This window comes from Eleutherodactylus coqui, chromosome 13 (assembly GCF_035609145.1).
Source record: "Eleutherodactylus coqui strain aEleCoq1 chromosome 13, aEleCoq1.hap1, whole genome shotgun sequence".
NCBI lineage: Eukaryota > Metazoa > Chordata > Amphibia > Anura > Eleutherodactylidae > Eleutherodactylus > Eleutherodactylus coqui.
Genome location: NC_089849.1, coordinates 82,714,181 through 82,729,355, shown reverse-complemented (window position 1 = coordinate 82,729,355; position 15,175 = coordinate 82,714,181). Strand labels below are relative to the sequence as shown.

At 43.4% G+C, this 15,175-nt stretch overlaps 1 protein-coding gene across 1 annotated transcript in view; it reads right to left on the bottom strand.

The window, feature by feature from the left end:
* The window catches only part of TOM1L1 (target of myb1 like 1 membrane trafficking protein), a 95,177-nt gene that overhangs the window by 21,345 nt on the left and 58,657 nt on the right, over positions 1-15,175 (bottom strand). The window contains exons 6-10 of the mRNA XM_066588051.1: positions 8,931-9,011; positions 8,198-8,314; positions 6,045-6,178; positions 2,104-2,158; positions 235-394 (exon numbers count right to left, since the gene is read on the bottom strand). Of these exons, the coding sequence (XP_066444148.1) occupies positions 235-394; positions 2,104-2,158; positions 6,045-6,178; positions 8,198-8,314; positions 8,931-9,011 (547 nt within the window). The remainder of the gene's footprint in view (positions 1-234; positions 395-2,103; positions 2,159-6,044; positions 6,179-8,197; positions 8,315-8,930; positions 9,012-15,175) is intronic.

Genomic DNA, 15,175 nt, shown 5'->3' with positions numbered 1-15,175 from the left:
TGTTTTACTAAGAGAGAAGTAGTACAGATGCTGTAGACTTAGAATTGTTGACTTTTGTGGGGGGTGCCACACTATATAACATCTTGCATTGGAACAGTAAAACAGAAGCGCCTGGAAACATCACTTGGGTATTTCTCCTTGTATTCTTCTCTGATGCATCAACTAATAATTAGGCATACCTGATTGATAAGGCTTACGATACCCCTTGAGTTAAGTGATTACTTCAATACTTACTGAAATTAGGGACTTGTTGTGGATTGGCGTTTGGCAACGAAAAGGGATCAGCAGCAGCCGGTGAATGGTACCCATTAGACTGGCTGAGTATTTTATCCATTGGGTCAAGGTCAAAGTGAAAAAGTTCACTTGAAGGTGCGGAAGGCTGATTCGTCTCAGTCTGAAAGGGAAGTGTTAAAAATCAGATCTTTGCAATGGCTTCCATCAAAACACAAGAAGAACAATACTTTATGACAATGAAGAAAGATGACCGAAATTTGCAGGGTGAAACAGCATGAACTTTTTATTGAAGCACAATAAAAAAACCATCACCGATCCATGCCCAGCAGAACTGACATGTGGTGCCAATTTTCAGCATGGATTCCACCTCTTCAAACATCCGTGTCATAATGTAGACCAAATTCATACGGATTTGGTGTGGATTTCCAAACCCTTAAACACATGCGGCAAACTCAAGGCCCGCATGCCAGATCCGGCCCTCCATGTCATTTTATGTAGTCCGTGACATGATGCGGACACAGAAGGATCGGCTCTCCACTTTCCCCAGGGGATGCAGCAAGCGCTTGTAGAGGGGGCAGTGCCAGCACAGAGAGCGGGTACCATCTTGGATTCTGAACTCTGGCACACTTCCACACCGCTCTATTCATCAGCTCACAGGTGGCGGCACAGCTCGGACAGCCCTATCCGGACACCCTAGCAACCCTACAAGGCAGGAAGCTTGGTGTTAAAGAGGTGAAAGTGAAGAAACCCCATCATAGTGCATAGAGCTCTATAGCCATGTTAAGGAGTTTAGGGCTCATTCACGCAGGCGGATGCAGTTTTGGCCCGCGAAATACATAGCATTTTCACGGAGAAAAAATAAGCGTATTTACAGCGCATCTAGACCTTCTTGCATTAATTTGGGGCGCGCATTCACTGCGTTTTTCATGTGTGCAAAAGAAATGCCAGAAGGTCCCCTAGATTTCTCCTGCCTTCATGCGTAAATACAATACACATATGAATAGCGCATATCTGAATATCCCAAAGCAAATCAATGAGGTTTAAACTGACCATATTAAGGCCTTAAGCGTGTTTTGGCCCATTATGTTGCCGTGAAAATCACGGTCGCGTAACAGGATAAAATGAAACCATTGGTTCCAATGGTTTCGTTTACACTGTCGGAATTCTCGGGCATTAATACAACGTGCGAGAAAGATAGGGCAGGACCTATCTTCCTGCTTTTTTTTCAAGCTCACGCGCATTAGTATAATAGTCCAAAAAACCCCGGCTCATATGCTAATACAATCTGTAGCGGTGAGCATATTAGCGCATGCGCCCATGTGTTTTTGCCCTAAGCGTGTAAAAAATATGCTCGAAATACAGGAAGCAAATTCGCCCATATGAATGAGCGTTTATATCAGCCCTTTGCAGGCAACCATACTGCTGATGTGGCCCTCAGTGAGAATGAGTACAAAAAAAAGTGAAAAAAAGTAAGAAAACCTGAACATAAAATACTAAACATGTATTACTGGAATTGTACTAACCTTTACAATAAAGCTAACACATCATTTTTACCATGAATGTGTTAAAAACAAGAACCACAAAACAATGGCGCAATTGTGGGGTTTTTTTTCTATTTCTCTTTAATGGAACTGTTAAATACATCCCACAAAAAAAAACAAAAACAATAACCAGCCTTCTTATATGTACATCGATGGAAAAATAAAAAATGATGGCTTTTGAACGGTGAGCATGAAAAAAGCGAAATCCTGAAAATGGCTGGTAGTTAAGGGGTTAAAGCAATTACACCCAGCTGATATAACTGTACTTGTGACTTATTGATTTTTTTTTTGTACAAAAGTAGAAATAGACTCAAAAATAATATCTTACCGCACTTCTATCCTGCCTGCTATTCGCCAGCTGGTTGCTTCTATTGCGTAAAAACCTGAAATATGGAGTAAATGGTTTTAAGAATACAGATGAAAATGATAGATAATTAGATAGCAGGCCGGCTGGAAGGGTTCATATAGTTCACTAAACTTATCACAGACATGCAAGAAAAGACGGCAACCAGAACTAATCTTCAAGCAAAGATCGGTCGGAAGCCGCTGCCAGACGAGCAGATCTGTAGTCCGCATGTGATCCGTGTTTTACATACCGTAACACTGAGCTAATGTGAACCTGTGTATCTGTTCATAGATGAGTTTCAAAACCACAGAATGCGCTATTTTTGTCTGTTTTTGGCGAAAAAGACTCCCATTATAGTTAATGCAAAGTAATTCTAATACGCATGCTTCCATATGTCATCTCTGTAGGCAACAGTATTTGCACTCATTGATATTATTTTTTATTGGGCAAATATGGATCCGTATTTAAAACGAATGGCAGCAAATATGGTGGTAAATAACAATAAAATAACAACATATGGATGCGATTTCATCTGTAATCCGTGCTATGGATCGTTATTATGGATGTGCTACAATACGCTGATGTGAAACTGGCTGTAGGGCAGTGAACAGAACCCATTGATGTCAAATGGTTCTTTCACATGCGCCTATTTTGCATGCGCATTTCCTCCGCACAAACAAAGGCAGAACATGCTTTGTCTTTCTGCGTATGGGTCCCCATAGAAGTCAATAGGGGTGCGCAAATACGAGCGTTATACGCAAGCAGATGCATGAGACACTGCGGAATTGCACTGGAAAAAACACATCTGGAACTGATTAGACATTATAATCGGTGCGTTTGTTTGCAGCGAGCAAATGAACATGCCCTGCGGGCGGAAAAAGTACAGTAGAATAGGTCAATATGAGCACAAAAAGTCTCATTCATGGCACAAAAACATTGCGCTAATTGCGCTTACAACCGTAAGAAGCCGACCTTAAAGTAGGGCATTACAGGGTGTGATTGGAGTTATAGGGAACCAACAGTTTGTTCTGGACCGTATCAACCCAGAGGTGTCACATGACTTCCACTGTCAACAAAGACCAGGAGAATCCCGGCCGGCAGCACCGGATCACCAGGGTGGGGACGGGTAAGTACCATTTGTTTTATTGTTTTAATCCATTGGGTCTAGTTTTAAATACTTAACTGTAACTGGAAACCCCCTTTCAGAACCTGCAGGAAATGTTACCAGTATGAAGAATCCTTAAAAGATGGACGCCAACCCCATGCAGGACGCATATTTAGGATTTCAGCCGCAGTTCAGTAGCAGTGAGCGATTCCAGCGACCTGATTGGTTGTTGGGGACACCCCCCCCCCCTTTGGAGATGTGCACGAGTGGCCAGCCTGTTAAATAAGCAGCAGCACGGCCGTAGGAGGGTCGGCAACTAAGCCCAAGCCCAAACCCTGACCCTAAGCCTAACCCTAAACGCAACCCTAAACCGTAACCCTGAACCTAACCCTAACCCCTAAACCTAACTCTAACCCTAAACCTAACCCTAACCCTAACCCCTAACCCCTAAACCTAAACCCTAAACCTAACCCTAACCCTAAACCCTAACCCCCCGCTGGTCTCGTGAAGTAGCACTCGTGCACATCTCCAAAGGGGGGCGTCCCCAACAACCAATCAGGTCGCTGGAATCGCTCACCGCTACTGAACTGCGGCTGAAATACTAAATATGCGTGCAGGACTCATGAAGTTGTGAAATGCAAAAAAAATGTGATTCTAATGGACACATTACTGTTTACTGATACTGTATTGAGACCACATACAACGGGTTTTGGCAACAGAGGTCCCCTTCTCATACATAAGAAATGGCACCTCTATTCCTGAAACGCATTGTATGTGGTATGGATATCAATAAAAGGTAATTTGCCCATTGGAATTAGCACCTATATGTCAGCACATTGTTTTTGTAACTTCTAAATTAATGAACATACGGACTGTCAGCTCTCCAGACATGCCAGCTTTAGTATTTGTATTTCCCATAAAATAACAATTGTGGAGCATCTTTTCATAGAACCATTCTGCTTTGTCTTGTTCCTCTGTTATTCCTCCTGGAAATGTATGAATAAAATGGAGAGCTGGGGGTTAGCATTCTCTTTGTCAATAGGGCATGTTATTACAAACGCTGACACTCTCAACACTGATTGACAAGGGAAATGGTGTCACATGGCAATGGCGAAAGAACAGCATTGAGGTGACATCACTGCATTAGCCTCGGTCCATGTGATCCTGTTTCCTGTGTCTGAGTCGCTGAGGTGTCATCTGGGCTCAATGCATTGTGTTTCTGCTGCATCTCCTGTGTTTTATGGACTGACTGGGCAACAGGGAGGTGTTTTCCCTAGTTGAACAATCAACCATGATGGAGGTGTATTAATTCCGGCCCCGCCTCTACCAGGGTGTTGGTTATTATCCTGCCTGTTGGTGTTTGGTGAAGACATATTACTAGTGTGGGATACTATTTAGAACTGGGCGATCGAAAGTCTCTATGTCATGTGCTTGAAGAAGAAGGCAAATGTGTTAGTTAGCCCTCCGAAACGCGTTGCATTTCCTGTATAGTATTAATTGTCCTCTGCTTATGGAATAAACACCGGAGGAGTACCTACTCTTTAAAGATACCTGGATAATGTGCAATACTTTAGAAGCCAACCTGGATTTTTGAGGAAGCTTGCCTGTATCCGCAAAAAAAACTCAATCAATGCATCTTAATACATATAATCTCTAACGACCACTCACTTACACACTTGGAACGCGAGTTTCTTGGTAATCGGTTTCTTCCTAAATTACGGTCGAGGTCCTGGCATACCCTGGACTTCCCCAACATGCTCTCCCGATGGACCCCTACAACCCTACAAGGATCTAGTGGCGCAGTGGACAAGTGCCATATTATTCTCAAGGCAAACTAAGATTAGCGGTGTGGTAACTGGTCCATGACAGGCTGTCCAAACCAGGTGAGTCCTAGCTTTTTAGAACTCTATTGTTGTCATATACTCATTTGTGTATCCCTCCCCCATCTGGGGACATTCTAGGCCCCCTAGCTTCCTGATGTGGGACCATCCTTATTGAGATGATCACCTTGCATCTAGGCAGGGTATGCCACATCATAGTTGGTTACGGATACCATTACCATGCTCATATTTCTGTACCGTTATTTGCCCAGGGATATAAATTATGCCTAGTTTGGGCCTGTTGGGACCCTTATTGTGACTTAGTCTGTCGTGTTGGTAACGTCTGTGAAGGGCACTGTACTTGCGCCCTGCATGAAAGCAACACCCAGTTGTCAATTTAGTCTTTTCCAAAAGGAATAACAGCACCAACGCACAGAGTTGTTAGAAAAGATACTCCTGAATTGTTACTTTATGGAAATGCAAGTATTTCATAATCCAGACCCGATAGGAGACCCGACGGGTCCTCTCAACATCACCACATCCATTCTACAGGTAATCCTAAGAAGTGATTTGGGAAGGGAGGTCAAGGATGCAGGACACTAAGATAAGTTTTTATAGGACACTTGAACTCTTTTAATTGATATGATAGCAATAATGATATCTCTGACAGAGACATAGCTAAAGGTTTGCAAAAGTTCAGGATAACTTTCCTCTGCATTGTTGGGTCTTTTAAGAAGCCCATCGATGTAACACCAACAGGCAGGGGCATTGCTAGAATCTGAAAAGATGAGGTAGAGGCTAAATGTAGGGGGCCCCAATGCAAACTCTATAACATGGCCCCCCAACCATCCATGTGCCATTTATAATACTATATCTGATAGGGGGGTCTTTGGGCCCCCCTATGGCTCCAGGGCCCGGTGGCAACTGCTACCTCTGCACCCCCTATAGCTATAAACCTGATTGTAGGCAGGAAAATCATATAAATGGAAATGTGTTACCTTGTGTGTCTCAGGAAAAGATTATTCAGGTCATCATTGACTTGCACTAGTTCAATGATTACATCCTCATTTTGTATAACTTCCAAAAGCTTTAAGATCCTGGCCTGCATTTCCCGGCACACTTTCTCCAGCTCCTGTCAATGGAGGTCAGCCGTTAATGAGTGACAAGATAGTGACATCGAGATGGCTTTGTTAGGGAATATCATTGGCTACATGGTAAATACTGTACGAGGCGGCTCTGGGAAGGCTTCACTGCTGACAATGCAGGGAGCATAAATCGTCTGTGATATGAATTCCTGTCCTGCATTCTCATCTGTAGAGCCCGGAGGCGCAGAAGTGAGAGCAACCCGTGTAGCTGACAAAGCAGCACCACTACCATTGATCTATACTCTCAGTGAGCGGACGGGAGGTAATGCCGGGCCAGGAGCCGGCTGTTAATAAGAGAATGTGCTTCCCACATTGTTACACACAAGACTGCAGTCACAAGAGATAAGAAACGAGTCTGCAGAGGAAGAAAGTGAGAAGAACCGGGAGAGTAAAATATAGGCGAGGATAGGGGATGAAGAAAGGAAAGAAAAGTTAGAAAAGGAACAAATGGGTGGGAATAGTTAAAGGGACATTAACATGAAAATTGAATTTTCATTTGCGGTATTGCCAACTGCAAGTTTTAGAAGCCATTTAACCCCTTAGTGATGAGCCAGGACCAAGTCATTGTCATAGTCGCATAGCTGTATTTGAGTTTGCTTTTTTATAGGGACCAGTTGTATTTTTTCATGGCACCACTTTAGGGTACATATAATGTGTTGTATAACTTGTATTACTTTATTACTTTTTCGGGGGTGAGATGGAAAACCCCCCTCAGAAATTCCGTCATTGTTTCGGGTTTTGTTTTTACGGCACTTAACATTCTGTAAAAATAACTTTCTTATCTGGGTCAGCATGGTAAGGGCTTGTTCCGATGTGCGGATATTGGCCGGGTTTTCACGCCCAACCGATATACACCGTATCTCTCTGCAGGTAAGGAGGCGGGCCAGAACTTAGCTCTGCCCCATCCCACCCTTTCCATTGCAAACAGTGGCGAGGGGTGGAGAGGGAGCTCAGTGCACTGCTCCCGCCTCGGCCCGCCTCCCCCTGCAGAGAGGGACAGCGTATATCGGCCAGGAGTGAAAACCCGGCTGATATACGCACGTCAGAATAAGCCCTGACTGTGATATTAATTTTCTACAGATTTTTACTATTTTTTTTTTACTATTTTAGCACAATAAAAACACATTCTTAAAGAAAAACAATCGAATCTACATCGCCGCATTTTAAAATCAATAGCATGGTTATTCTTCTGTCAGCAGAGCTCTGTGCAATCTATGGTTTTTGGGGGAAGATTTGTAGTTTTTATTGGTACTATGTTGAGGTACATGTGACTTCTGGATTGCTTTTAAGGGCGTAGTCACATGGGCGCATCGGCGCCCGTGTCACTGAGAACTTGCTGCAGAAAGAAGACGGCCGTACTTCAGGATGGACGACTCCCCGCAGCGCCGAAGAAAGAACACATGACGGGCAATGAAGCCGGTCACATGTTCTTTCTTCCGGCGTTGCAGAGAGATGTCTGTCCTGAAGAGCGTCCGTCTTCTTTCTGCAGTAACACGGGCGCCGATGCGCCCGTGTGACTAAGCCCTTAGCGTGTTTTTTTGGGAGGCAAACATAACAAAAATGGCAATTGTGACGTTAGTCTTTAAAATGATTTCTAGGAGTCATTTTATGATGTGTGATAGATAACAATACATTTTTATTGTCTGGGCGGTTACGAACGCGGGAATGCTTATTGTGTGCTGATTTTTTGACATTTGGGGAGGGGGGTATTTTATTCATTGAAAAGTGTTTTGTGGGGAAAAAGGTATATTTTGACGTTTGCCACATAACAGGACTAAAACATCAGTTTAAGCACTGATGCCAATTTAATGGAGGCAGGGAGACTTTTCTCTGAGGAGGTTTAGTCTATTGTGCATTTTGATCCCCTAAAAAACTTAGATGCTATAAGATGAAAATAATGCATTAATAAGATTTGATATTTTTGTCCCCTGGAGCTGTGGTGCCAGCTTCCACAGACAGCAGCCCATACCCAGCTAGCTAGCCACTGATCACAAATAAGGAGGTACCTTCAGGAGGTCCATGTCTTGTTCCAACTCTGCTCCTGGGCTGTTCTCAAGCAAGATCTCGGACATGACTCTCATATTCATTCTCACCACATCCAGTTCACTGTATAGCTTACCGATCTAGAGGACGACATGACATGATAACTTAGGTCAGGTGTGCAGAACATACAGTCCATGTTAGGATCCATCAGACTACTACAGCAACCAGTCTGCTACTACTATATTTCACTGTAGGTCTATTAGTGTTATGTCTCACGGTCAACACCGCGAAACCCTGGAATCTAAGAATACCTTGGTATGCCTTTGTATGGAATCAGACACACAGCGGTAGACCAAGTCCACGCTCACCTCTAGGGCAGCACGATTACAACTTCTCACATACCATAGCTGTAAAGGTGGTTTCACATCTGCTCTTGAACCTTGGAAGTTCCGTTGCAAATTTGGCTCAAACTACCGGAAGAAATAGTCCTGCATGATGGACTTTTTCTAAAATGCCAGGCAGTTGAGCGGAAACCAAACGGACGACATTAGAGTCAACTGGGTCTATTCGGCAATGTTTGGTTTCATCATAAGATGGATCCATTCAGCCAGGGGATTCCCCTTTCGGAGCAGGAAAATGGAATCCCCACTGCAGATGTGATAGCAACCTGACACGGCCATGTGCATGAGCCCTAAATAAAAGTTTAGGGTTTCCAATGATTGTGGTTGATACATTGGAAGCTCTCTCACACAATACCTGTTCGGGTGAAAGATGCTGTGCCGACGGCTCTGTAAATGACGGGGTTGTAGTTCTGTCACAAATAGTCTTCTTGTCATTCTGAAGAATAAGCAAAGAAAGTATTACTTTACTTCTTCACAGGTAATTTGCTTACATATATCGGTACCGTTGGAATATAGTTGTAGAGAATTGGAACTTTTCTATTTCCATAGTATTTTTTAACATTCTGTATATTGATAAAGACTGTTGAAGAACATTATTCTTTGCAGCCTACTCTTAATTAGGCATTTTTGGGTAACCTGGGTGACAACAAATATGCTCATCTTTACTGCTCCAACATAGGTTGTCACCCACTTTCTCTAGGCTCTAAAGACTGGTTAGACCGTGATATGCTCCCTACTGTAGGCAGATTTGACTTTCAGGAGTATGAAAAGGGTAGGTCAGCCATATTGGTGGGCACCATGCTTCCTTAGAACACAGCTATCTTACTAGCTTTTCTACATTCAACAGTTGCCCACGGTGTATATAAAATATAAATAATACTGTGAAAAAAATCAAAAAGCAGCAAGTCCTATGGGAGAAAATAGCCAGCTGATGAAAGGAGCCACCAGATGGACGGAAAACATATAGGATCCCTCGTGGCTCAACACCGCAGTGCTGCACCAAATCTCATCTCAAGATCCAATTGTTGAGAGGTTTACTGAAGATAAGAAATGAGTTCAAGAATCATTCTGACAAATAGATGGTGCACAGTCAAGCAAATGGCAGCTGAACACAACGCTGGTGCTCCAACTACCGGTAATATATCTGATGGTGCTAGCAGACCTCCAGTTCGGCTGCCATTGCTGTATTAGACAAACAGAATATCAAGTCTTCCGTCGGCAAAAGACCACAAATATTGGATGACTGAACAGTGGAAAAACATCATCTGGTGAGATAAATTCATATTTCTGTTGAACCATGCTGATGACTCAGAATTTGGCGCAAGCAGCATGAACCGATGAACCCTTCCTGTCAGGTGTCAACAGTTCAAGCTGGTGGAGGTGGAGTAATGGTGTGGAGATGTCTTTATGGCATACCCTTGTTCTTCCGATAGCTGCTGAGGGATGCCACAACGCTTCTAGGTGGTTGTCTCTAATAAAGTCGCCATTGAGTATATTTAGTAGCTCATTTAAAGGGCTATCTATTTATAGAGTTCATTATAAGAACTAACTAACCAAGCTCAAACATATCAGACCCATATAGGCAATTAAAAGAGCAATGGCCATCAACTCATATGCTTCGGTTGCAGTTTTGGATGTATTTCAATATGCGCGTTTTTGTCGCTTTTTTACCACAAGTTTTATTAACAAGGCAAACAGAAATATTTTTTACAAAAGTCATACTTTGTCATTATTTCTATAGTCACAACATAAATGGCTCATAGAAATAAACCTTTAGGCCAGTGTCACACGAGGGTATGCATATCTGCGACAGCATGAGCGCAGCGTTTTTGCGGAATGCACTTTGCCTTTTTGCATACACAGTGCATCTTTCTGTACTTTCTCCACGTGCAAGGCGCATGTATTTGCGTACAACAATAAAATACGCAACGATTGAAATGGCTAATTAGTCTATTGAGTTCTATAAGTGTTCTTTTTCCTGCGCAATTATCATTCTCCTAGTGTATTTTGCTCACATTTGTCCATCCCTATTGACTTCTATGGGGACTTTTAGGCCTTATTCACATGGGCGTTATATTGTAGCTAATTAAATATAGCACAAAAGCGCGTGATTTTAGCGACCAAAATTTCATTCAGAGGAAAAATATTGGCCTTGCCCTATCTTTGGACTAAACAATGCTGGAGGCTCCATAGACTCCTATGGGAGTCTATGGGAGCCATCAGAAAAGGGAGGGAGTGTAGCAGCGGCTAATGCTGCTAAACATTGACAGGTGCCTCGAGTGAGGCATTTAAAAGCCATTACTAGTAGTTCTGCCAACCGAGGGATTTCCGTGTAATTTCCTTGCATTACGCCACAGCCGGCCGTGTGATTGGACGGAAAAATCGTGAATAATAGCCGTGACTTGGTCATGCAATTATATGGTGCGAGCTGCGGAGCATAAAACAGCAACGCTCGTGTGAAGGAGACCTCAGTGTGCAAATGCACAAGAAAATAGAGCATGCTGGGTGTTATTGCACGACCGAAATGTGCGGATGTGAAGGAACCCATTGAAGTCAATGGGCTCTATTCTCTGTGTAATTATGTATAAATGAACAGATGGTACAAGTACAGTATATGACAGGCGATGACAAGTTTCTGCAGTACAGATCTCGCTAATTAGTAAACCTGCCCTAATCATGTCTTAACAAAATGAACATGTGTAACATTATGTATCTGAATGCTGCTTGAACTTCCTTTGTTTCTGAGGCCGGGTAATAAAATTATGATGCTATGCATGATAGCAGCCACAGTGCTCATAAAAATGTTCTTGCCGACTCAGCTGCTTCTGGCTATTAAACAAGCCGCGAGCGCCGAGCTCCAGAAGAAATCTATAAGATGAATGCATTTGTTTAAAATGGACATGTCCGGTGGCTCCGCCGAGAGGGTCAGGCGTAGAATGAGCTCCAACTTATGGATTCTTTAACCTTTAGAGTAAAGTTTCACCAAGTGAAAGAGTCTTTTATTTCTCTAGAAAGTACTTGTATTAACGAAGTTATGATAATCGCCGTCATTTATGGAAGTAATCATCGGTAACTAGATAGCCATCTCTGCCGGCTGAGGTCTTCTGCCAATGCAAGAAGAAGTACGGTAATTTACAGCAGACTATATTTTAATAGAACTATCTGATTTATGAAAGCACTTAGCGGAAGATTTATTAAGACTATTATTCCATACGCCGGTCCTAAAGAGTAATATGCACCAAATTTATTTAGACACGCACGCCTCATAATAAATTTAGCGCATTGGGGCTGTCTTAAAGACAGAAATCGAAATCACATGCTTTGGCCAGGTGTAGATTTGTGCCATAATTTGCTTCTGCCTTAAGAAATAGTAAAATTGTTGGGCCAATTAAGACCATGAAACTTTTCAAAATTGTCGAGGGGTTAGAAAAGATGCAACTTTTTGTACAAATATGACATGGCCACAATTTAGTCACTTTTTCATGCCACAAAACTAGTGCAAATTGCTTAATAAATAGCCCCTTTGGGTTTCTGGAGTCGGGTTGGAGGTCTACAGGCATGTGTGGTGTACAGAAGTCAAAGTACCAAACTTTCTGGATGTTTCTGAGTAGTCTATGTTGTCTTCTTGATTTAAAATTCCTTCTGATCCAAAAACTGCCGTAAGGAAGCAGAGATTAAATAATACTCTGCTCAAAAGGGGGTGAGGTATCCAGACTAGCAGAGAGGCCTGTCTGGTGACTCAAAAAACCAGTTCAAAGTCCCCACCGGGGCACAGGGTATATAATGACTTACTGTTCGAGATGTGGGAAGATGGAACTATTGTTTTGATAAGCTGATCCCATTACTAATTGTTCAACGCGTTTCTATGTCTAATACAGACATTTCAAATATAAGAAATAAGTTGTTCCAGCAGCACCAACAATCGCCCAAAACAGGTCAGGTTATCAAAAAATGCACAGCCAGTCAGCAGTCTCAAACCTTCCACTCCAAATGGGTCCAACGGATAAATAGTAGAAGACCGGCAGCATAAGCAGGATGCAATCAAGGATGGAGTTGTATTCACCCAGCATATAAAGTAATAGCGACGTTTCGGCCATATGGCCGAAACGTCGCTATTCTACTAATGCAGAGATTTCATCAGGAACCCTTAAAGCAATCACACCAATCCCAATGTTGAAATACACAATGGGCTCAGAACATTGACAGTTGAGTATTAGGGGTGAGCTGTCATTAGTGAATGCAGCAGGGATATCTATGCAGTACAGGCTTAGGTAACTTGCCTGACCAGCTAGTTTGTACAATGTATGAGGGTGTTAAGGACCTAGTGCTACAGCCATGGCTGCAATAAGCAGCTTTCAGCCATTAATTCACTTAGGTCACAGAGCGGCCTGTGCTACACTAGCCTAGATGACTAGCTAGGTAAGGTTCTACGACTTGGAGGCTAACGACCTATCCCAGTAGCTGTGACTAAGTACAGAGTACGCTGCTGTTGATTCGCTTAGGTCACAGTGCCTTCAGGTCACAGTTGCTGTCTAACGCTACCTAAAGGCTAAGTCTCCTGATGAAAGATGTATAGGTAACTGCAGATAGAAGCATATGGCCTAAATACCCCAGGATCAATTCTCAATTCCCCATTAGATATTCAGAAAACAGTAAAAATAAAAAAGATAGATTGAGAGATAGGGCCTCCGGCCGTGATGGTAGACTGGAGGTTGTGATACAATTACTAATGGGATCAGTTTATCAAAACAACAGTTCAATCTTCCCCCATCTCCAACAGTGAGGCATTATATACCCTGCGCCCCTGTGGGAACTTTGAACTACTTTTTTGAGTAACCAGACAGGCCTCTCTGCTAGTCGGGCTACCTCACCCCCTTTGAGCAGAGTATTATTTAATCTCTGCTTCCTTACTGGCAGTTTTTGGATCAGAATGAATTTTACTATTTCTCTGACTTGCTTCATTTTTGCTAATAACAGAGTTGTTGTAGACATCACACACCAACCCTTTCTGTCTGGATAAATCCAGTCACCTCTGACTTTGGGTTGCCACAACAAACTCTACATGAGGCAAACCGATACAAGCAACATCCCTATATGGATAGTGACTAGAGATGAGCGAGCACGCTCGGTAAGGTCAGTTACTCGAGCGAGCCTCGCTCATCTTGAGTAACTGTCTTCTCCTCCGAGCGTGCTCGGGGAGGGGGGGGGGGCGGGGGAGTGAGATCTCTCTCACTCTCCCCCCCGCTCTCCCCCGCCACCCCCCTGAGTACGCTCGGAGGGGAAGGCAGTTACTCGAGATGAGCAAGGCTCGCTCGAGTAACTGACCTTACCGAGCGTGCTCGCTCATCTCTAATAGTGACCTATCCGGCTCCAATCAATATAGTGAGCTGTGAGGGATATACACTTGGTGTCTCTTTTTCTGTTTGTCTGCTTTTGTTGGCCCAGTAATTATTTTAATCAAGCTTAATAAAGTTTTGTATGTTAATTGTCTATAGCTGTGAAGGGTCTATGTTGTCTTGTGCCTATGTGTTGTCTGTGTCTTTCATATGAGTGAATATGATGTGTTTTGCATAGCTGCAGCACTGTATGGGTTACTGTCTGGGTCATGTCTGGAAATGTATCTTTTGTAGGTCATGTGACCTTGTCATAAAAATGTGGTTGAAAGGTGCATGAGTGAGGTCTGTCTTTTAGGTCTTTTCCATCAATCTTCGGTCAGTCCTTTGCTGTCCAGTCAGGAGCCTCTTGGCACACAGATACCTTCAGTCTGTGGGCCAAGAAGATGGAAGAGGTGGAGAGGATGCTGTGTGTGTCCAGGGCCTAGCTTATCGGCTCCCTATGTGGAACGTCAAGAGGAACCGCAAGGCTGAGTGAATCCACTGTGTAGCGCTGAGTGCAATCCTTAAACCATGAGTGTGTACTGGTAGAGAGTTGGCGTGTGGAAGTAGGAATGTCCGGGAACAGAGAGCCAACTTGGTCTGTGAGGATCCCTCTGGCCTCCTGTGTTTCCTCCCTTTCACACCATGTGTTCTCCTGCACCTGTGTCTTTTACCAGTGGATGTAAAGTTGTTCTGGACTATTCTAAGTTTTGCAAGTTATGTTACAAGTTTACGGCTGTACCGACCACTCCTAGTTCTGCCTTTAAAACTCAACTCTGCCTGTGTGGACTCTTATTCCATCATGAAGAATTCACAATGGAGGACAGAACGGTGGCATCCTCCGGGACAAAAGGACTACAGGTAAACCACTGTTGGGTTTCCCAATTTAATAGCCTGCCCTCGGCCCCTTGGACATGTCCCTGGTTACCCTCCAGGTGGGAGACGGTAGAGCCACCGTGACAAGACCTAAACTCTACCCCGTCATCTCCTAGGCTGGGGCCCGCTCCTCGGACTTTGCACATGTGTATGAGGAACATACACCTTGTATTCATATAAGGTATTATCCACTTAGTATGGACAGTGCTCAGTCAGACAATGCTGCGTTCGGGCATACATTACAATTAGGAGAACCTCGCCAAGTTGCTAATTATAGGTGTTGCATAAGTCTACAGTGTAACGCGTATAGGCCTGTCAATGAGGATAGTAAACCCTTACACATGTGAAC